Source organism: Perca fluviatilis, chromosome 21 (assembly GCF_010015445.1).
Source record: "Perca fluviatilis chromosome 21, GENO_Pfluv_1.0, whole genome shotgun sequence".
Classification (NCBI taxonomy): Eukaryota; Metazoa; Chordata; class Actinopteri; order Perciformes; family Percidae; genus Perca; species Perca fluviatilis.
The window spans coordinates 10,113,725-10,136,897 of NC_053132.1; the positions used below are offsets into that span (position 1 = coordinate 10,113,725).

The 23,173-nt window shown below is 39.8% G+C and overlaps 1 protein-coding gene and 1 long non-coding RNA gene across 3 annotated transcripts; one reads left to right on the forward strand and one right to left on the reverse strand.

Moving 5' to 3' along the window:
- Positions 1-666: 666 nt before the first annotated feature.
- LOC120551222 (alpha-N-acetylgalactosaminide alpha-2,6-sialyltransferase 2-like) lies at positions 667-14,302 on the reverse strand. Of its 2 annotated transcripts, XM_039788479.1 has the most exons (8): positions 13,813-13,932; positions 13,362-13,524; positions 12,420-12,582; positions 2,696-2,834; positions 2,499-2,602; positions 1,912-1,995; positions 1,710-1,809; positions 667-1,409 (listed from the first exon to the last, which is right to left on the reverse strand). In XM_039788479.1, the coding sequence occupies exons 1-8, from the start codon at positions 13,915-13,917 to the stop codon at positions 1,200-1,202; spliced, it is 1,068 nt and encodes a 355-aa protein (XP_039644413.1). In that variant the 5' UTR covers positions 13,918-13,932; the 3' UTR covers positions 667-1,199. The 2 variants fall into 2 exon arrangements, with proteins under 2 accessions (XP_039644413.1, XP_039644414.1); XM_039788480.1 differs by lacking the exons at positions 13,362-13,524; positions 13,813-13,932 and adding an exon at positions 14,257-14,302.
- Positions 14,303-22,200: 7,898 nt separating this feature from the next.
- On the forward strand, positions 22,201-22,926 carry LOC120551238. The gene is made up of 3 exons (XR_005637846.1): positions 22,201-22,529; positions 22,645-22,724; positions 22,836-22,926. It is a non-coding gene; the product is annotated as an uncharacterized LOC120551238 (long non-coding RNA).
- Positions 22,927-23,173: the final 247 nt, after the last annotated feature.

Here is a 23,173-nt window from a genome sequence, read left to right on the forward strand (position 1 = left end):
CTTGGAATTGCTTGTCCAATTATATAATATATAAAGTATGTATATATATATATATCATATATAGGTCAACCATGCCCGAAGGTTTTTTCCAAGATGTTTGGCTAATGAAAACATCCATTGTGATGTAGATGAGAACCTGTGGCCAAATCCACAAGACAGAGTTGATGAAGATGTAGAATACAATAATCACTCCTTTGTTTTGCTTATTAAATTACAAGCAAGTTGAGGAACACTGCATTTGATGTTTACAGTAACAGTACTACAGTCTTTTCTTTTCTATTTCCTAGCTAATTATTTCGCTTTGATTCAAATCAACCTATGTTGTGATTGTACTGTATTGTTTTTCATCAGTATATTTCAGATTTTGTTCAATGATTCCAATGTGTCAGTAGTATTCTCTCTACTACTGCAGTACTTTTTTCAGGGATGTATTTACATGGAGTACCATAATGAAACATGTCTCACCTATTTTGTACTACAATATTTAATGATTGTACAAACAATGACACAGTGAAATCGGTAGCTTGCGTGTGGGTGATCTAAAGTAATGTTTCAATGGTATTTCACAATAAATTAGTTTTTTGAAATCAATGATTGTGCAAGTGCAAGATTTATTTAAAGATATGAATGCACAATGCAATGTTTTGAACATTGGACAGCCTGTGTTACAAGTGATGACCGTTTTGAGTTTTGTGTCTAGAGTTTTGAAAAATGACATCAAGGTTGTGAAATTAGTAGCAAAGTGATTGTAAAAAAAACTGTAATCATTGTGACGTTATGTCACATTTTAAATCTTACTTCAGTCACAGTATTGAAATATTGTCAGATTTAAAAATTTACCTGAGGTACTATTAAAATATGACTTGATTTTATATATATAAATCGTGCATGCGTGTGCGCGTGGGTGCACGTGTGTGTGTGCATGTGTGTGTGTGTGTATGTGTCATTAACATGTAAGCAGCATTTAAATTATGTAGATGGTCGAGATAGGGTTAGTTTGAACTACTTCATATCTTGTTTCATAGTTTAATCTGTAACAATGCATATTTTAAAAGCTGATATTTGCATGATAAATCACAATAAGTAAGTAAAAAGATAGTGAGGTAAAAAGTGCAATATTTTCTCCTGAACTGCATTCCTCCTGAATTTAAAACAAAATGACCTACATTCTTGATGCCATTACTTCCATTCTCAGTGTTTCAGTGTTGTTTTGGCTTTTTCGTCCCTGTTTCTGACTCTGTTCTTTGATAAAGCTTAATTATTTTGCTGTCATGCAGTTTTTTCCACATGTTTTTCTCCAGGATATAGTCATGGTTGGCGTAGAGAATGACAGGGGTTTTAATATTTTTCTCAAAGTAGTAAGTTGAGTATTTCTTGTAGTCCTCAGTCATGAATCCATATGCATTCACCTGAGAACAACAAAAACAGAGAACAGGGACTAAATGATTTGTTAAAAGAACAATTTGACAGTTTGAGAAATATGCTCATTCATATTCTTGCCAAGAGTTGAATGAGAAGATCGATACTACTCTCTTGTCTGTCTGGAAAATTGGAAGCTACAGCCAGCATATGGGTCGCTTTGCTTAGCATAAATACTGGAAACGAGGGAAAACACTTGTTTGGCTCTGTCCAAATGTAATCTGCCAATCAGCAGATAGAACTCACTAACAGTAGCTATAGATGGCATATGGACATGTTTAATAACTTACAGTGTCGCAGGTATGCAGAGCCAGGAAGAGAGTGAATGCCCCATTGCTTGGTCTGACTATTGCCCAGTATGAAGCATTTAGATTAGGAGACTTTAAGAACCTGTGGGCAATGAACAGTGTCAAGTGAACATACATTAAAAATCATTGTAATTATAAACCATTCAAAGTAAAATATTTTGGTATGATTGTGAGCAGAGGTGACCTGTTTCGAATGTATCTGAGGAAGTCCTGGTGCAGAACATAGAAGCGGGTCTCATTGTACTGCCCAGCATAGTACGTCCATGGCCTACAGGGTTAAAACACATGACGGAATGATGCAAAGCTAGCGTTCTTGTCTGTACAATGCAGTTAATTCTCTCTGCTGGAAACTGAGGCAAAATTGGAGCAGGAAGGCACCTCAAGTTACATTTTGCTCTTGGTAATGAGTGTTGCTCCTGGATTGGCAGATTAAATTTGCCCATTTTTGAAAGGGAGTTTGGTGACTTTCTGCCTGAGCCACAATGGAGCGTATAGTGTATATTGTGTTTAACATTACTTGTTACCTCCATAAAATGTACTAACTGATGCCTGATTGCGTTCTTTCACTAATTTAGGAACTTGTGAGTAAAATTACTTTCAAAATAAATGTTTACCTGCCTCAGATATGAGACTCTTTCCATAAACATGGTGACCTGGTGACACATCTTCAAGCCCAGTCCAATATGTGCCAGCACTGGATATACTGTGTTTTTGTGTTTGTGTGTGTATGTTACCCTCTTCTAAGTTGTTGTGATAAGAGTTGATATTCACCTTATGTTTTCATATAGGTCAGCAGTGATTCTTTCTCCTTTGAGAAGTCCCTCGAGCCAATTGAAATCCCTCATCCCCTCAGGAACCATCACGTATTTTATACCCTGTCAAAAAGAAGAGGATGACAGATAAGTGTGTATGTGTGGGGTATAAACCGTTATGATATGATATTACACATAACATAAAAGTTTGAGTACCTCATCATGAGGGACATTAGTATATCCAAACTTCTTGAAGAAATACAGCGCAGATGTGATGGAGTGGGCCGTGTGAATGTACACCGATGTTCTGTTTCCTACGTCTTCCTCGTAACCTTTGGTGATTGCACCATTCATCCTGCCGCACATACAGACATAACTGTCAAGTTTTGGATTTGAAAACAAGGGAAATTTTCCGGTGCCCACCTCGAGCAGTCCCACCACCCCAACCAAGCTCCAGTATCCCTTACATTTTAAGACGGGTGTACAAGAAAGCTAAAATCACCACTTGATGCAGAATGCTGAAAACATTTACAATTTATTACATTGCTTGTCTTTACATTTAGCCTACATTTTATTTTCATTCCACACATTCTTTTCATTTCATATTGCTTTTCTTTTACAGTTTTTCTTTTAATTTCACGTAACTTTTCTTTAGTGTGTTATTGTACAAATTTGTTGCAGACTGTGCATTCTTTAAGACTGTTTTGGAAGGAGTGTATTTGTGTGCGGGGCTAGAGTGGTTCATTTTACATGAGAATAGAGCGCAAACAGTTCTGTTGTCTAACGTCATCCTATTCTCTGTAAGAAGAATGCTAAACACCCTTTCTCAACTTGCATTGCTATGGGGAATGCATAGTAAAGCCTTCATAAGTTTTGGCAGCGCACCGTCTTTGTCGTAGCGTCCATCATCCGTCTCTGTTTTTTTTTCTTTTTTTTCCCCGCGTTGTCACCATAGACTGTTACAGTCTATGGTTGTCACTCATCATCTGACCTCACACACTAACCTCGCGTGACAACAGCCACCTACAGTACCTTTAGTAGGCTACTGCAGGTGGCAGTTATCGTGAGGCTAGTGACAGAGCTCAGATTGGGAATGTTTTTTTGTTTTTTTTATTCCGCTTGGGCCCGGGGTATTATTATTTTTTAATAACGCAGGTTAAAATACAGAAGATTTACGGGAAAATACTAATACGGGAGGACAGCGGGAAAGAAGGGTAAAATACGGGACTTTCCCGGCCAAAACGGGATACTTGACAGGTATGCATACAGATCCAAATGTGAGAGTGGCCTTTGTAAATTAAATTAAACAATTAAACAAAAGCAAATCAATGACAACAAAGCTTTTCTATTAAAAACGTGCAGATGAATTGGCACCTGCCTGGTACCCCATTTGATGAATGTCAACGCTTTAATCACTGCATCAGATCACTCGTCCCTGTTCACCCTGTACACTAATGAATGTATGCAGCACTACTAACAATTTTTCCGATGATACAGCCATCCTGTAGCCTGGGAAAACCCTGACAAACTTCCGGAAAATTTTAGATTTGCTCTGCAAGTCAGTCTGGCCAAGAGCCCATTCAAGGCCATTTCTAATTTGTCCAAATCGAGGCACCAATTACAACTGTTGAGGCGGGCTTTACACGATGACGATAGCACAGCAAAGGCAAGTAACTTTTTGTTTACATTCAACATAACAGCCACCGAAGCGCAGCGACCCGTTGATGCCGCTGTCGCTGCTACGTCACCCGGATCGTTGGTCTGATTGGTTGAAGAACTATCCAATTGCGCCCAGAGGCATTTGAGCGGCGTCCGTTGGTGACGCTCCTTTGGAAATGGGCTGTGAATGAAGCTTGCCCAGACCCACTCTCTGTTACAACTGAGAAGGGTCTGGTGTCAGCCAGCCATCCTGGGCATGGGCGTCAGTTTGGTTTGAAATGTGCTGGGGACAGAGACGCATTCGGAAGTGCATTTTCAGAAGTGCTGGGTACAATGACGCATTAATTTTTTTCTTCTCTTTCGCGCAGGTCATGTTTTGAAAGATGCTGTCTGTAGTTTACTAATGTAAATTAATACAAATGTATACAAAAAAAAAAGTGATGGTGTCTGACACGTTTTATGAAGAATAAAGCCTAAGTTTTCAAAAAGCATTAGACAGGCAGTGTTGTGAACAGAGAAGCATGTAGCATGAACTTTATTGTTTTTTGAAGAGGCGAAACTCAATAGAACATTGTGTTGCGTTCAGTCCAAGATGGTGGAGCTGCACTCTTTAGAACCAAACGCACCAATGACCGTGTCACTACCCGATGTGGGAGGTGACTTCGAGTCGAGTGCATATGTGAGTTGCGCATGCGTCACTTTGCGACAAGTAGCCTGCAATATACTGTCTATGGTTTTGAGCTAACGTTAGCAATCAAACAATCATAGATAGCTAAAACGTTTTTGAAATGACTGCTAGCTAAGATGCTAACGGCGTTTTGAACTAACGTTTGCAATCAAGTAGCCTACTAGATGCTTTGAGCCAATGTTAGCTACAAGTTAGCAATCAAACACAACAAAGGCTGTCACTTGAATGGCGTTTTGAGCTAACGTTTGCAATCAAAAAATCTAATATAGCTACAACATTTTTGAAATGATTTCCATCTTCTGTTATTGCATGTAAAGAGAAAAGTTTATTATTTTACGGATTTCACAATTTCAGTATGACACGTTATGCCGTAAACCGTTTAAATCGGAGCATGCGCGACTCGGCACTCTACTCACATCGGGTAGTGACAGACCGAGCTGCAGCTTGCAATGGAAAGTTCTAAAGCAGGGGTCTCAAACTCAATTTACCTGGGGGCCGCTGGAGGCAGAGTCTGGGTGAGGCTGGGCCGCATCAGGTTTTCCACAAGAAAAGCTTTGTTAAAAAAATTCCAATCTTCTCAAATCTCTTTATTTTTATTATTTATTATCTCTTATCCTGCCGCGTATGCATCACTTTGATTTATTTTGTCAGAGAGAGAGACCTCATATTAACTCTCTAAGTGCCATTGACGTGTGTGTGTGTATAAATATATATATATATATATATATATATATATATATATATATATATATATATATATATATATATATATATATATATAAGGGGTTAAATTGGGATTTGTGGGATATGTTATTTGAGAGCCGGCCACTGCGTGCGGTGTGTGTGTGTGTGTGTGTGTGTGTGTGTGTGTGTGTGTGTGTGTGTGTGTGTGTGTGTGTGTGTGTGTGTGGTGGTAAAGAGAGAGAATGGGAGAAGAAGTTTGTGTGAGGTGGACCTGATCACCACAGACCCAAATCTTCTCAGCTGTTGCCATGCTACTGTCATGCTCTGTCATGTCTCTTCATGTGGCACATTATGTTTGGCACATTGTATGGGTCACTTCTTATATCATAACAAGGTAATACCATGTGTAATCAAGGGATGACTGATTAACAGTAATGTAAATGCTAAATGTCCTAATACCTGTTGATACTACAACAATGCAGAGTATAGGCTCTTAACCTGGCAGTTTTGCACATATCATGTAAGACTCAATTTTTCCATTTCTTTGCACAAAACTCTCCAGAAAGTATATATATATATATATATATATATATATATATATATATATATATATATATATATATATATATATATATATATATATATATATATATATATTTATACACACACGTCAATGGGACTTAGAGAGTTAATATGAGGTCTCTCTCTCTGACAATATAAATCAAAGTGATGCGTACGCGGCAGGATAAAAGAATATAAATAATAAAAATAAAGAGATTTGAGAAGATTGGAATTTTTTTAACAAAGCTTTTCTTGTGGAAAACCTGATGCGGCCCAGCCTCACCCAGACTCTGCCTCCAGCGGCCCCCAGGTAAATTGAGTTTGAGACCCCTGTTCTATAGAGTTTCGCCTCTTGGTACTTCTATACTCTTTGTAACGCCGCCTTCACACTGGCAGTTGAAATCAGCTCCGATACGGCTTCGAAACGACCGGAAGTCATTCATTTCCTATGGAGATTCGCAGACCGCATGCGAACGTGTCCAAACCAGGTCCGAACGAGTGTAGTGCGAAAAAAATCGTGTCAGTTGGTTATCCGGATGCGTTCAAAAAATTTAACTCTTGCGAAAGGCTACGGACGATTCCTATCCGACAATTCCAGCGGAAGTTAGCGTTGCTATGGTACTGATAAACAAACCTGCTAATGCTAATTGGTTAGCTAGCAACAGACATCAAACTATTGACATTATACCGCTATATCACATTTAACCGACGTGACATGTCAACGTCCTGGGCAACTTTTTTCCACGCAGCAGCCTTTCTATTTATCTGTATAAAAGAGGTCAGAGAGAATCGTACATTCAGACACTTATCACTCGTTCTAGTCTCTCTGCCATTTTTGTGGATCGCTTCCGAAGCTTTTCAGTGGTGTCTGGGGCGTATTGCGTTTTATGGAGCTGATTTCAACAGCCAGTGTGAAGGCGGCGTTATCACCAAACATTTGTAGAATGTTTTTATAGAATGTTATCCTACCTTTAAAAAAAAACATTCTGGGAACCAAAAGAAAACTTCCCACTAAAAACATTACAAGAACAGTGCATGATTACATTCTCAGAACGAATATTCTAGCTGGTTAAACACTTCAGGGGCCCCTATCCACAAGTTCCCAGTAGGGAATGCCCAATAAAAACAAAACAATTGAATGAATGAGCATAGACCTTGTTAGCGGTTAATCTTTACTCTGTCATATTTACGATTGTTTTTTTGTTTGGTACAATGCTGAAAAGTTACTGTGTGGTATTCTGCGCTAGCCTGGATGCCAGACGAACTTAGCCCCGCCCACAACATTCGAGGTCGGGAAGTTCACATTCTGACTAGAATCTGAGTATGACCATGTCAGGCTAGTTCTGCGCCTCTAATAAGTTAAAAAAATCCTGATCTTAGGTTTTATATACTGCCGAATAGACAGACGGAGCTGGTGTTAATGCTACTAACATCGCTGCTACAGTCAAAACTGTAAGAGTTACATGGAATTTATTCATTTAAAATGCTAAGACATAGTCTTTAATATCATAGCTTTAATGAACATGGGCCAACAATAGATGAGGACCCTGGGATAACGTTACTGATAAGATTGAATCATTTAAGATTAGCTAACAGTTAACGTTAGCTGTCTCTTATCTGGAGACTGAAGCAGGTAGCCAACGTTAACAAAAAATATCGGGAAACGACACCTCTGGCCATTCCATTGGGTCGTTTGTCCAGTCACTTATAATGTACGGACAATCTGACCCAATACGGCTCAGTTTGTTTAATGTATCTTGCTCTGTCAAGCAGAAGTGCTTTTGAGTAGTTCATACTGGGCTCCATGTCATTCCCCCTCTCTCTTCCTTTTCATGTCTAAGCTGTCCTGACAAAACTAAAGGCCTAAAATTCCACACAAATATCTAAAATAAATAAATAAACGTTAGTTTAAGTTCATTGGCTAAACATCTGCCATTATGTTCTGATATGATTCCTGCTACTGTTGCGAGCAGTGGTGACAGTGATTTCTGTAGGTCTGACGGTGCTGACCCCACTAAAAGGATTTATTAATATTCTACACACCCAATCCAGTGTTGCAACAATACATGTTTGAATATAGTTGTATTACGTCTCCGTATAGCTTGCTGCAATCATATACAAAAACATTTTACTACCTTCAAAGGGCCGATGATGTCTCTTTTTAACTGGAATTTATCTTTCTTTCCCGACCATGTGTTTTGTAGGTTGAATTAACTTTGTTGCACTAACAAGTACAAATAAATAGTCCTAATCAAATTGTTAGTTATGACGCTGAAGTTATTATTCACATCTTCTGCCAAAGTTAAGGGAAACTTAAATAACAATTTAAGCGACCAATTCTCAGTTTTTGCACCACCTATAGTGGTAAAAAGATGTTAGACATTGTAGTCAATGCCTTAATGCTGCTTAAAACCACTCTAAAATGTGTGAAACCTTTATTTTTTACATAATGATAAACTGACAAAAGGGCAATTCACTGCATTTTCTCCATCCAGACCAAAACACTCCTGTACACATACATGGTTTTAACTTTCTTGTTGAACCTCACATTGACAGAGAATTAACGTGTGGATTTTACACTTTTTTCTCATAAAGAGTTTCTGTACAGATTAAACAAACAAGATACAATGTTCCTCAAAATGTCAAACTATAGAACTGGGCAATGTGGCTACAAATAATATCCAATTTCCTAATTGTTTTTATAAGTTTGATAATAAAGTCTACAGGACTTTTAAATGTAGAGCATAAAATAAATAAAACATTAAAGCTGCAAGCAGCGATGACGGGCCCTCGCTTCTTGCATCGGGGGGCAACATCACATGTAGACCACACATTCTAAGTTTCATGTAAATCGGAATGACTTTTGCCAAGATACAACCTGTGGAAAACTCCCTGCTGGACTGAGTTGACGTCACTCCTTGGACTCACGCATTTGCGCACATGTGCAACTTCGCCATTTCCTTTTGTAGTTCGCTGCAGACATGAGTACAGCTGCTCCTAAAGTTGCACGTTACTTGTATAGCATTCTGTTGTGTTGCCGTGTGCGTTATTGAGAATGTCAGTGCACAATTTTATGTCCATGCTGGTGTTGCATGTATCTTTGTTTGTGTAATTAACATGACAGTTTTTTCTTTATTATAGTTCAGGATTGCATGCTTATGTCTACTGTAATGCTAGGAACTTACTGCAAATATATCATTCAGAAACAATAGTTAACACTTTGATTCATGGATGTATGTTAGCACAGTGTTGTACATTAGTTAATTACAATCCTGCTGAGGATTAGATCAGCTACTGCACTCGCGATGGCGTTGCTGGTTTAATTGTTGAAGTGCATTTCACCGTGCCATTCGCACCGTTGGTCTATCACATGACTATTGTACCTGTATGTTGCTGTTAGGTTCATTTGTGGTCTTAGAGCACCATCTAGTGGCAATAGATGTAACTGCATAATAACCTAGTTATTAGTAAGTTTTAATAACCAAAATTCTAACAGCGTCACCTAATGGCCTATTCACTCTTAATTTGGCATGGATGCTCAAGCGCCTATGCTAAACAACTGTGTCATGTTTGGTGTCATTTGGAATAAATCTTGGTAAGATATGCAACTACCTGTTTCGACAGCCCCCTTCAGGAAGTTGGTCCTCTCTAACTTGCGCATTGTGTTAGCTATCAAAATTCTTTTGATAACTTTTTGTCATGAGGTTCCACAGAGTCTACGCGTACATTTTTGTGCAGATGGGACTCACGCTCTACGAGGCGTTAAAAAAAGTAGGTTTCGCATAAAGCGAATTTGCTAATTAATTAAAAAAATTAAAATAGCGCCATCGAAAGGCCGATTGACACCATATTTGGCACACAGCCTCATTGGCACATGAGGAATAACTGTCTTAAGTTTTGTGTCCATCAGAATAGCCATGTGCAAGATACAACAGTTCCTGTTTCGACACACACCTACAGGAAGTTGGTCCTCTGTAACTTGCGCATTGTGTTAGCTATCAATATTCTTTTGATAACTTTTGTCATAAGGGTCCTCCAAGTCTATATGCAAGTTTTTGTGCCGATCGGACTCACGCCCAAGGAGTAGTTAGACAGAGTATGTTTCCCATAGATCAATATTTTGCTGATTAATTAAAAAAAATGTAAACAGCGGCATCTAATGGCCGATTGCCGCCAACTTTGGCACACATGCTGAACCAGCCATGAGGAACAACTTTGTCAAGTGTCGGAGCAATCAGAATAATTGTTGCCAAGATAACGCAACTTCCTGTTTAGAAAGGAAGTTGCTATAACTTGCACATTTTTTCAACTATCAAAATTCTCTGGATAAATTTTCGTCATGAGGGTCAACAGATACTACCTGCAAAGATTCAAGAAGATTGAAATCACGGCCTAGGACGAGTTCGAAAGAATGTAAAACACCTGAAAAATTCATAATTAAAAATGGCCGCCTTCCGGTTGGGCGGAGCTAATGAAGGTAAATGGGAAATATGTCTGCAATGATTAGAGCAATATGGGTATTAAATCTGGTGAAGATCGGAGCAACTATGTCCAAGTTAAGACATTCCACGCCTTAGGGGGCGCTATGGAGCCCGCTTACAGGTATGGACCAAATCGCTGTACAGTCTCACAAAGCTCCCAGGTGTTTATGTTGGAGCCAATCTTTGTGAGTTTTCGTATATATTGAGGCCGTAAAAAATGTGCCCAAGGGCTAAAACCAATTAGGGGGCGCTATAGAGCAACCAAACCACTCCCAGGCCTAAATGTGTATTCAGATGAAAGAGTTTAATATTCTGCACATGGCTGCAAAATTTTGAGAGTTTTTGTGCATCCTAAAGTCCTCAAACAAGTGTTTGTATAATGAAGATTTGGGAAATTTTTGAATTTTGTAATTTTTTCTAAAAATAGCTCCATGGAGTTCAAGATGAGACCTATGTTCCCTCAAAAGTTGGTATATTAATTTCTTACTTTTTTCGGAATTAAGGCGCACGTTAGGGGGCGCTATGGAGCCCCCTGGCAACACCCGAGGCCAAGCACTACAGAACTTTGCAATTTTCACCAGTTGTGACAGGTGTGCAAATTTTTGTGAGTTTTCGTGCATGCTAACGCCCTCAAAAATGCAACAAAGGACTCGGAAAAATAATAATCTGACGAAAAACAATAGGTTGCTTCGCACTTTCAGTGCAAGGCACCGTTGGGGCACCGTTGGGGCCTTGCACTTTCGTGCTCGGGCCCTAATAATACGGGAAAATCCTAGTGCAGACTGGTAGGATGTTTTCAGCCACAAACATAAAGCAAATACAGAAATTATTTAAAACAATATCCTAGATTAGCTTTTATCTCAATCAACCAAAACATGCTGTTTACTCACATTACCAGAGCTTGAAAGAAGCTTGACAAGGATCTATCACTAGACTCAAGGTTGTAAATGTTGCCAAATAAGCCTACAGTACAGTATTTGCTTGTGGGTAAATCATTTTGTATATTGACATTAAATTGTTATAATCTTTATCAATTTAAGCTTGAGGTTAAAGTCTTGCTCTGGTGATTAGTTGAGCAGTTTGATTAAAACAATTAAAACTATTTTTAAAAGTCCAAAGGACTGTAGTAGTGGGAGCTATGTACTTTGTACTATGACGTGTGTAGAAAGCATCTGGGTGGGTAGAACTGGCTTTCATTAAATAGGTCGTTGTTCACTTGATGTTATAAGCTCTTTAGAACAGGAGTGAAGGAAAGCAACATCCTGGTTCCTTGTTGCTAAGCAAGCTAAGCAAACTCAAAGCTGATAACCATAATCTTGAAATCCACATTTGACATCCCCGACTGATCGCCTATACCCTTTGCAGTGTGAGAGTGGTTTGTTTTAGTCAGCCGAAGTATGTAAACAAACTACTGCGAAGTATGTAAACAAACTACTGCTCAGTGTCGTGACTCAGTGCACTCCCATAATAAGTACACTGACAAATAAAGCAAACAGTTTTAAATATTTGCTCACCAGTGTTTTAAATACCTGGTAAATATTTGAGTTAACAGTAGAAGATGTGAGGCTTTGGGACAGACTGTTGCAAATTGCCAGGATGGTTTTTATTGGCATCTCACCATGCACAAATCACGGGATCCCTACCAGAATTTAATATTGCCTTGGCAAATATAGGTAATGATTTAGTGCTGCTTACAGATGTAAAGAAGAGACAAAACTGACACAGGGATGTATGATCTTCCATGAATTACCTGTCAAATTGCTTTGAATTGCACCGCTGCTGAAATGTGCTATACAAATAAAATTGCCTTGCCTTTAAACCCTGTTGCCCACCATTTGGATCCAAACTAAATTAATGTTTCTCTTACCGAAAAACGTAATCATGAGCATCAATCTCTTTCCCCATTTTAGAGCCATTGAGGATCCCTGCATTGCCCACCACAGCACAGCGCACACACCCATCACCACCTGCTTTTGGAAGGAGCAGTGGCTCTTTTGGCTTTGGGATCAACTTTACTGAAGCCATCACATCTGCAAAAACAAGTAAAAAAAAAAAATACATAATGTGTTTTAAAATGCAAAACAGTTGACAACCAGAACAATTTCTGCAGTCAAATCTCACAAGCATATTGCTAATGTCTAGGTGGTTGCAATTGTGTTATATTTGAAGTAGCTTTAAGTCATATTTTTATAGTAACAATGTATTAAATGACGAGTGAATATTGGACTGAAATTCTTCAGGTGTCTACAAACACGACTCCAGACTACTAATGTTGCTCTGTAGTCCTGTCTCCTAAAAATTACATTCCCATACCACTAAACATATTTTGTCCTGTATTATGTTTGTTTTCAACATGTCACAAATACTATCTGACTACTACTAACTGCTTTTTTAATCCAAATCCACATGGGATGGGTCAAAGAAACACAGGACTTCTCCCAGGAGACCGCTGTTCGTGTCCCGTGTGAAAAAAAAGTAGCTTTAACAACATTATGAGGGGATAATGTCAGATGTGGTTTCAGCTTGTTCAGCTGCCCCTAAAAAGCCAAAAAATACATGTGTTTGTGTGAATGTGTTTAACAGAAGCAGAAGTGTGGCAATACCCAGGAGAAGGAAGTACCATAAGTGCTATAAATGTTCATAGCAAACACACCACACACAGCAATTATGAAATACATTCTTGGCACACATCTGTCTCACACAGAGAGCATTGTTGGGAGTAACCTGAGATTTAAGATTTCCATTTTCAACTTTCTTGTAATTGTTGTGCCCATGATAATGACTAATTTGAAACTTGAGAAACACCTACCATCATACTTGTACTCCATAAAACCAAAAGGATTGTTAAAATGTGAAAGCCGATTCCACTCGCTCATGTTGATACTGTCTTTGTGCAGAAACAAACGTATGTTGGGGAGGAAAGCCTTCTTGAAGCTCTCAACCTCAGTGTTTCGCAGAGACTGGGCACATGTCTGAGGATGTAGGATAAATTATTAAATAAATAAAAAAAAACATAAATGATTTTCACCCTGTAACCAGTGATTTAATAAAGGATCTCTTACAGCTGAAGAAACAGCAGGCAATAAGATTGGCAAGAAGCCAAAGTTAAAAAGGTAAATTTAAAAATACAATTGCTTCAGTAATAACTTTTCCAAGGAGGTCACACCAAAGACACCCAAACACGTGGCTGTGCAAATAACCCACTCACACAAAGTTAACAGTCATGATATTCCTGTCCCATCTTGTCCTAGCATGCTTACTGTCTGCCTGGGTGGAACATCCTGGTTATAAACATCCTCAAAATCCCAGTGAGGAAGCTTCGTGAAGGAGGTTTTGGAGAGGACGGGTATGGGAGTCTCAACCATAGCGCCAAGTGTAGAGCGTCTCATCTGAATCAGTTTTAGCTTTGTTTTTGTGGAATCAGCTTTTTTGCTGTATGTGTAAACACAACAGGGGCGAGTCGAAAAGTAATCCAGCTGATGTGGAAATTTGACAAAGAGCAATAGATGCAACATAGAAGAATTAGCAGGATACACTTCAAAATGACTTAAATGGAAAAACCATACCTGGAAATGTGCTGATACACATTTCTTTGAAGACAATTTAACAGGATTAGAAACTTATTAATGAAAAAAATATAATATATAATAATAGATAAGTTCTCTTCTTTCCCCTAAAGTCTTTCTAGACTAAATGCAACTTACCTGATGCTGCTTGATGATTGGCCCCATGATAAAAGAAAAAGTACAATACAAACTGAGATCACAAGCAGCAAAGAAAAACAGCTGGAGGTTTGGACTGCCATCCCTGAGACTGAGAACTGAGAGGCTTTGCTGGCTCAGTTTAACACTGAGTAATACTGAGTGTTTGCTTTCGCTTTTTAAGCCCAGGAGGAAAACTTTACCTGACACCTTGTCATCAAACAGTATTGGTGGGCAGGGTTTAGGCAGAGTTTACCGATAAGGATTAGAGCACACACACACAAAAACAACTTTACAACTTTACAGGATTTGTACCTGTTACAATTTACTTACAATAGTGAATTTAAAAAAGTAATGTAAGAAATTAATGAATATTTTTTTCATTTGATTATGACATTAAACAAAAGAAAACAAAAGTCCTTTATCCCTTTTATTTACTTATGGGTAGCTTTAAAATGCTGTTTTGGTTTGTTCTTCATGTGACTGACAGGTGGATGCTACAGCAATATAACAACATAATAAAACAAAGTACATCATATGAAAAACAAATGAGAGTGGTGTTGAGTGGACTGCATGGCTTGAGTCGAATACTGTGAACAAATGTATTGAAATATTTGGTGTACTGGAGTAGTCCTTTAGCATTCACGGGTTAAAGGAGCGCCTTTAAAGGGATCATCCTAAAAAAAAAAAGGAAGAGGCGTCTCAGATGGAGTAGAGTCTGAGCTGCTCCTCCATTTCTCCCTCAGACACCTCCCCAAACGTCCAGCATCCAGAAAGCGTACCTCCTGGCTATTATACTATATGGGGAGATTCTGAGGCTAACAAGCCATCACCTTCCAGTAGCATTCCATCAGAGATGTATAGTAACGAAGTTCTACTTCACTACTGTACTTAAGTACTAAAAGGCTGTATCTACTGGAGTATTATTTTTTTCTCCTACTTCCACTTTTACTTGAGTAGGCTACATATTTTCAATGAGTTTAATACTTTTACTCTGATACATTTTTTATGTGCTGCATCGTTACTCATTACAACCAATCACCGTGAATTTGGTGCGACTCACAATTTTACCAGACTTTCCGTGCGTTCATGGACATCGGAAAAACGTTTTTCCGAGTGAAAACGTCACCATTCACGTAACGTCCTGTGGGAATCAGAAGGAAACATATTTCAATGATAATAAACTGTTTATTGTGGACAAATGCCTCTGCCAAGAAACATACACAGACATAATATGTTTAAAAGTATTCATAAATAGGCCTATGTATAAAAAAACAACACATTATCCGTGTCTTTTCCCGTTCGTTGTCCTGCAGTTAACACAAAAAAACACCTGTCCATGTGATGTTTGGATGCTCGCATAAGTCATGCTAAAAGTTGTTATGCCAAACGCCAATATAACAGAAGAAGAAGAACACGCATCCCGACCATGTGAACGCTGCCAGTCGGAAAAACAGCGTAACCAGGGGGGCGGTGTCTGTTATTCCGAGGTGGCATGAACGCAAGCAGGAGTCAATTCATTAGGCTCGTTCGAGATGAGCCAGATCTGCGCAGAATCAATCGTCGGCGATCTCCGCCCAATGCATGCCGGTTAGATTTGTGTCCGACTTGAGCCCGACTTGCTCTGACGTCATGCACCTCGTGGGCAACGATAACCTCACAAGATCAACGCGGCCGCAGTTCTGAGACGCAGGCAGTGCAGTTGCTTTTCACCGACTGCAAGACCCAGGCGGACCCAGGGCATGCTGGGAAACGCCAGCCTCTCAGCTGATTGGTTCAGAATCAACTCAACATGATGACGTTTTATATAAACTTTTTATTGATTTTGATTTGGAGGGATTTTAACTGCTATTTGTCGGATTTAAAGGCTTATTCTCTACAAACCACATGTTGTGTGGCTGATAGTTACGTTTAGAAGTCAGAGAGACTAAATCCGTTCAGATTACAGATCATCTACACTGTAACTCAGCAACAGATCGCATGTAGAGCATTTTGACAGCTACTCTGTCATAATAAACAACTGGAGACTGTGTAGGAGCTGATGGGTCTGATAACATTTTATTAAATCAGAATCGGACCACACTGTTTCTGTGACTTCCTGTTCAGCCTGAAGTCTGCTGGAATCGGCTGGAAACGGAGAAAAATCGGCAGAAAAAAACAGAGATGAGACGTACAGGATGACCTAAATTGAGGACAGCTCCGCTCGTTATTGTAAGAGCAATGATAAGTTAAAGTCCTATAAGTACTTTATCAAACCGTATAAATGTGTGCCAGGCCAGGATAGGAAATTAACTAACAATGTAAAGATCAACAAGCCACTGACACATTTGTTCAAATTTGATTCATTCAATAAATTGACTACTTGTGATCTCAGTTTGCATTGTACTTTTTCTTTTATCATGGGGCCAATCATCAAGCAGCATCAGGTAAGTTGCATTGAGTCTAGAAATACTTTAGGGGAAAGAAGGGAACTTATCTATTATTACATATTATAATGTTTTTAAAGGGGTGATAGAATGCAAAACAGATTTTACCCTGTCATAGTTGAATAACGACAGTTCGGTGGGTAAATAGGACATACATATAAGCTCAAAATCCCATTGCCACCCCTTTACTATGAAAAATCTCATATTTTGAAACTGCCGCTGAAAACGGGGCGAATCTCAACAAAGCTAGTTGCTTGCGGTAAGCATCTCAAAAATCGGGAACCTTTGTCACAGCCGTGGGTGTATTAAGAGAACGGTCACGCCCAACATTTACATAGGCTACACAACTGACCTGAGATCAGTTAGTCTTCTGAATCTAGGTCCGGCAGATCTTAGAAATTGTATACATTGTTCATATGCTATTTTACCATTAAATTCACTTCTGAGACTTTTTTATGGGAGAACTCAACTATGTAGAGGTCAAATATGGGCCGTTTTACGAAAATTGATGTCTAATTGCAAATTTTGTCCGACTGTGTGTCGGACTTCAGAGGCTGGTGCTGCCTGTGTTGCTGCCTCGCTGCCTGGCCTGCCTTCCTCCACAGACCCCAGCTTGCTGTGAGCTCGATTGAGCTCCGGCATGGCTGCTGCAGCCCACAGAACCTCATACGCAAGAAGTCACCGTTTTGGGCTATTGGACTACTACCAAACGCCGCTGCCCTGACAGAGCTCCAGGGCCTGCAACTCCCCTCTTCCTGCTAGCTAAATGCCCGGTGTATGTGAGTGAAAGCGCGGTCAGCGAGCTTGTTACGCCAGCATTCTCTTACCACAGATTCTAGTTAATCTTATAATGTGTGTAATTATAATGTGTTGAGTTATTTAAACAAACGATTGGGAAAATAAACGCCGCTTGTCCGCGAAGTCTCATTGATAGAGCCTGCGGCTGGATGGAGCTCTATCAATGAGAGCTAGCTAGCCTCCTCTTAGAATTCTTCTGGAATTCACAAATATTCATTAAAGTCCCACCCGATCATATTTTTAGCTATTTTTAAACATTCTCAGTGGTCTTTAAATGATGATTATGCCATTTTTAGCCAAAATCACAAAACCTGTGCCGTTTTCTGGGACTTCGCTTCAGCAGAGCGGCAGTAGCTCATTAGCATTGCGCTTCGCGTGTGGGCGGGGAGCCATTGGCACGGACGACCTTCCCCTCTTCTGTGGCTCCCACTGACAGCCTACATCTCTTGTCGTTCTGTGTCGGCCGAAGAGAAGGCCGTTACTCTGAAGAAACAGAGAAAACAGAACACAATAAATAACTTTACCATTAATCATACACTTTTTCCGGACCATAGACAGTTAAAGGTCCGGATTCGAGATAAGTTTAGACTGCTAGGTAAAGCTACATCGATGTTTTGGTTACGTTAGCGCAACAGCGTTAGCCTAGCCTACTAGGTAAATATTACGACTGCCTTCGGAGTTAACTATATCTGCGTCCACGTTGCCAAGATAAGACCTGTGGCGTTAGTGCTCCTTTTGTACATAACTTTATTCGCTCCTCTGAGATGGGTGGGTTTTTGTTATGTTACATACAAAGCTAACTGGCTATAGTTAGCCTACATTAGCTAGCGGACATTAGCTAACGTTACCGAGACAGTGGCAGTAGAGCTTCGGTGAGCTAACCAAGACAGTGTTGTCGCCCTCTCGCCCACAATCAACCTCTGCTGCGAAAAACAATCAACCTGCAGTGATGTTTTGAAACAAACATATCGTACCTTTTCCCAGAAATCCTGGCCATTATTTTAAGGCATAAACCAACCATAAAGGTACACTCAGGACTAACCCTGCTGCTAACACGGGCTATTACGTTAGCCTAAAATGATCATTATAGCCATACATCTATATCACAGTAACACTGCAAAATTAAAAACCGACAAATGATTAAATTGTAATCGGTCAAAAACGTTAGCTTTGTAAGACCATATAGTATGTGTTATATAAATGCCATGACGAAATTCAAAGTATGTCGAAAGTCAATGTTTCCCCATTGGAATGAATGGCAAACAGAGCTATAGCTAGCTTCCTCGTAACGAGACCTCTCCAGCTCACAAAAATGTATTAAATTGTAATCGGTCAAAAACGTTAGCTTTGTAAGACCATATAGTATGTGTTATATAAATGCCATGACGAAATTCAAAGTGTAAATATACGCAATGTGTGTCGAAAGTCTAGCCGCAATGTTTCCCCATTGGAATGAATGGCAAACAGAGCTATAGCTAGCTTCCTCGTAACGAGACCTCTCCAGCTCACAAAAATTTATTAAATTGTAATCGGTCAAAAACGTTAGCTTTGTAAGACCATAGAGTATGTGTTATATAAATGCCATGACGAAATTCAAAGTGTAAATATACGCAATGTATGTTGAAAGTCTAGCCGCGATGTTTCCCCATTGGAATGAATGGCAAACAAAGCTAGCTATAGCTAGCTTATAACGAGAGCTCTCCAGCTCACAACAATTTATTAAATTGTAAAACAGCTCAACTCTTCGCGCGATTTATCCTTCCCCCCACAGTGATCAATCAGGACATATTTAGCTAGTATCAGTGGATTGCTCCGAATTTCAGGATTATTATGATGCTACTGTCACCGCTCTATCTGAAAAACTGACTGACTCTCTCACGGAGTGATGGGCTTGACACCCGGGGGACAAACGATCGCGACAGGCTAAACTCGTCACTACCCCGCGCGGCGCGTCTACTTGAACGCGCGGAATTTAGATTGATAAACGGCGAAAAGTGACTTATTTGTTACAGCATGTGTTCCAATTTCAGCCACGTACTCGGTTCACAATGCCATGCAACGGCTTGTGTTGTGTGTGTGTGTGTGTGTGTGTGTGTGTGTGTGTGTGTGTATCTGTGACATTCACATATTCAAAAACACAACTTCAAAAAAGCCCCTGTAAATCGCATTACATTACATTACATTATAATCTACATCGCTTTAACACAGATGAAGCTAAGTTAACAGAGAGTTACCCGGTAGGTAACGTTAGCTGATGTAATGAGCAAACAGGCGGGATCGTTGAATTGGCTCCTGACAGAAAAGCGCCACTTTGGCCGCACTGTGCTAGCAAACAGGCGGGATCGTTGAACTAGCTCCTGACAGAAAAAAAAAAATAAACTTACCGGTAAAAACACAGGCTGTCCAGTTGATGGCGTCTTGATGGAAGGCACTGCATCCGGCTTCAAAAATAATTTACTGACAAAGCCCATTTTTTCTCCTGCCAGTTGGTGAAACAGTCTTCTGTGAAGTGCTGACCGCAAACCGATGTGTGTTTTTTAACATTGCCGTGACCAAGGCTTTTAACCATAATCCTTCTTTTTCCCCCCGCGCATGTTTTGGTAAAGCATGAAAGCTAATACCACTATCTCTCCTCTTAGCATTGCAACCCGCTACCGCACATAGGTGTTGATCCGCCATCGTCTTCTCTACTCCTCAGAACCTGAGCGGGCGGGACGTGGGCGGAGTATGAGCTTGTGGCCCCGCCCAGTGGAGTTACTACGTCACAACTCCAGTCTATTTTAGCCGGCATTTTAGCGTCTGCTACTGATTCACAGACATTTGAATGCAGAAATACTCAGAAATACAACTTTGAGCTTATTTTTCTCAAGATATGTCCTCTAACATCAGAAAAATGCTACAAGAACATGTTAACACCTAGAAAAACATGATTTTCATCGGGTGGGTCTTTAACTTGAAATCGGACACCGTTGTTAGCTTTATAAAACATTTAGTTAGATGTTGTATAAGTGGCGTGACGAAATTCAAACCGTAAATATACTCAAATTACGACCAAAAATGAAGCTAACTAGCCGCAATCTGTACACATAGGATTGAAGGGACAGTCGCGTATTAGCAACCATTACAGCTCACAAATATTCATTAACTTGAAATCGGACACCGTTGTTAGCTTTATAAAACATATAGTTATATGTTGTATAGCTAAGTGGCGTGACATGTGTGTAACATGTGGTAAGAGATTGCTGGTGTAACAAGCTCGCTGACCGCGCTCTCACACGCGGGCCATTTAGCTAGCAGGAAGGAAGGAGATGCAGGCCCTGGAGCTTTGTCAGGGCAGCGCGTTTGGTAGTAGTCCACCAGCCCAAACGGTGACTTTGCGCTGGTATGAGGTGTTGTGGGCTGCAGCAGCCGTGCCGGAGCTCAATCGAGCTCACAGCAAGCCGGGTCTGTGGAGGAAGGCAGGCCCGAGGCGGGCAGCAACACAGGCAGCTGAACTCCGACATACAGTTTTACCAAATTTGCAATTAGCCATCCATTTTCGTAAAAACCGACCCATATTTGAGCTTTATATAGTTGATTTCTCGCATTAAAAAGTCTCAGAAGTGAATTTGGTAAGGAAACATTGCAGTGTCTGGAATATGAGATTCTGTCGCGTTTCTAATGTATGTGTATTGGGGATTCGCTCAACCAATCAGTACACGACCTCTAATGCGTGTGTATGGCGAATTCGCTCAACCAATCCAGCGTCTCTATGTGTGTGTTAAGCGGGGCTAAGGCTCAACCAAGCAGCGCCGCAGCTCATCTGAATATTCATGACCATACCATATTTGGAAGAAAAGCTCTTGTTACAAATAGGGCCAAAACAAAGGGATGCATAAGGGCCAGTAAAATATCAACCAGGCCATTTTCAGCCCAACTAATGTTACATACCCCATTAGGAGACCATAAGGAACAGTGTGAAATACCCTATATAATCATTCTATCACCCCTTTAAATAAGTTTCTAATCCTGTTAAATTGTCTTCAAAGAAATATGTATCAGCACATTTCCAGGTATGGTTTTTCCATTTAAGTAATTTTAAAGTGTATCTTGCTAGTTTTTGTATGTTGCATCTATTGCTCTTTGTCAAATTTCCACATCACTTGGCGCTGTGGTTGAGACTCCCATGCCCGTCCTTTCCAAAACCTCCTTCACGAAGCTTCCTCACTGGGATTTTGACGATGTTAGTAGTAATAACCACCCCACCTTCGCGCGTGCACGTACGTGACGTGCCCGCGCTTTGGAATCAAGACTTTTTATTTTTTTTTTGAACTTTTTTTTTATTTTTTATTTTTATTTTTTTTAATTTTTTTTTTTTTACTTTATTTTCTTTTTTTTCCAAGGTACGGGGCAGATTAGGCGTATAGTCGAAGTTGCGTGCACCACTCAAGGAGGGGGGTTGACGTAGTCATCCCCTCCTCACCTATATTTTATTTTATTTTTTTTTATTAACAATTAAAAATAAAATGCAGAAATAAATAAAATCAATAGTCCCCGGTTTGTTGGTCCCAATGAATGGAAGGGAGACCCGTGCAAAACATAGCCGTGCCTGTACGGAGTGTTCTGCCAGAGTTTGTTGAAGTTTTTAAATCATGTATTCCTGTAAGGCAGTTTGGTGGGGGAGTCTTTGTGCTCGCTGCCGGAGTGCGTGATGACGTCGTCGTTGCGGGGCGCATCTACGTAGGGGGGCGTATGAAGGTAATATATTTAGATTTATGTGAAAGGTGTTAAAAAAGTGGTGTTAGCCTATGATTAAAGGGGTGAAGAGGTGGAGGTAGGGTTAGAGTGACAGCTCGTCACACAGGGAGTGGTTTGTCCGCTTTTAAAAGACGTTGTCTCGACCTACCTGGCCTCTTTTCCCTGACGTTTTTAGCTAGCATTTGTTAGCTAGCTAGCTTGTCCGTTCGTTTTTCCTTCGCCCTTCTCAACCAGACCAACGGTGTTTTGTTTTTTTCTAACTCGTTTGGTGGAGAAAAGCAAGAGGAAGACGTCTTGCAGTCATGTCTACAAAGGGTGAGTAAATTTAAAAAAGCAGCGTAATGTTTAACACTATTCTAGGATATATACCATTTCATATAATACAATTTCATGAGTTTAAAAACGTATTGTTCAATGTATGTTTATCTAGCTAGTCTGCATCAATAGGGCCTTCTACGAAGATTAGGAGTAATGCTTCTTGGAACTCTGATGATGATGATTTTCAACAAGGTAAAATATATATATATATGCACACATATATTGACAAGACACTGTTGCATAATGTGATTTTATGTCGTCATATGATCTTACATGTATCCTTATTGCTCTGATTTTATGTAGGGAGACCAGTATTACAGAATATAAGTCAACTCTTAAATCAGACCACTGGTGTAATAAGAAAAAGAAGTCGAGCTGAACGCTCTAAGAAAGCTGAAAGAGGGTAATTATCTAAAAAAAAAAAATAAATGTTTAGGTGTTACTATTATTTGTTTCGTCTTTTTTTATACAATGTGTTATGTGTTGTCTTATTGTATGGTACGTCTCTACCTCTACAAAAGCGACAATGTGGTGCAGGGTTTTGATAAACCCATGCTTTGAAAACCGAAGACCCGTCACGCCCTGTGAGTCACCGCAACTATTTGGGGGCAATGTTATACCCATGCCATCTCGCGTTCGGC

Bases quoted from the DNA above. Each gene is read 5' to 3' on its own strand.
- LOC120551222 (XM_039788479.1), bottom strand. From the start codon at position 13,917: ATGGTTGAGACTCCCATACCCGTCCTCTCCAAAACCTCCTTCACGAAG. The intron at 13,525-13,812 runs GTAAGCATGCTA...CTACATCCTCAG, and splicing joins ATGTTCCACCCAGGCAGACA to ACATGTGCCCAGTCTCTGCG. The intron at 1,810-1,911 runs GTCACCTCTGCT...CATTGCCCACAG, and splicing joins CTCAGATACATTCGAAACAG to GTTCTTAAAGTCTCCTAATC.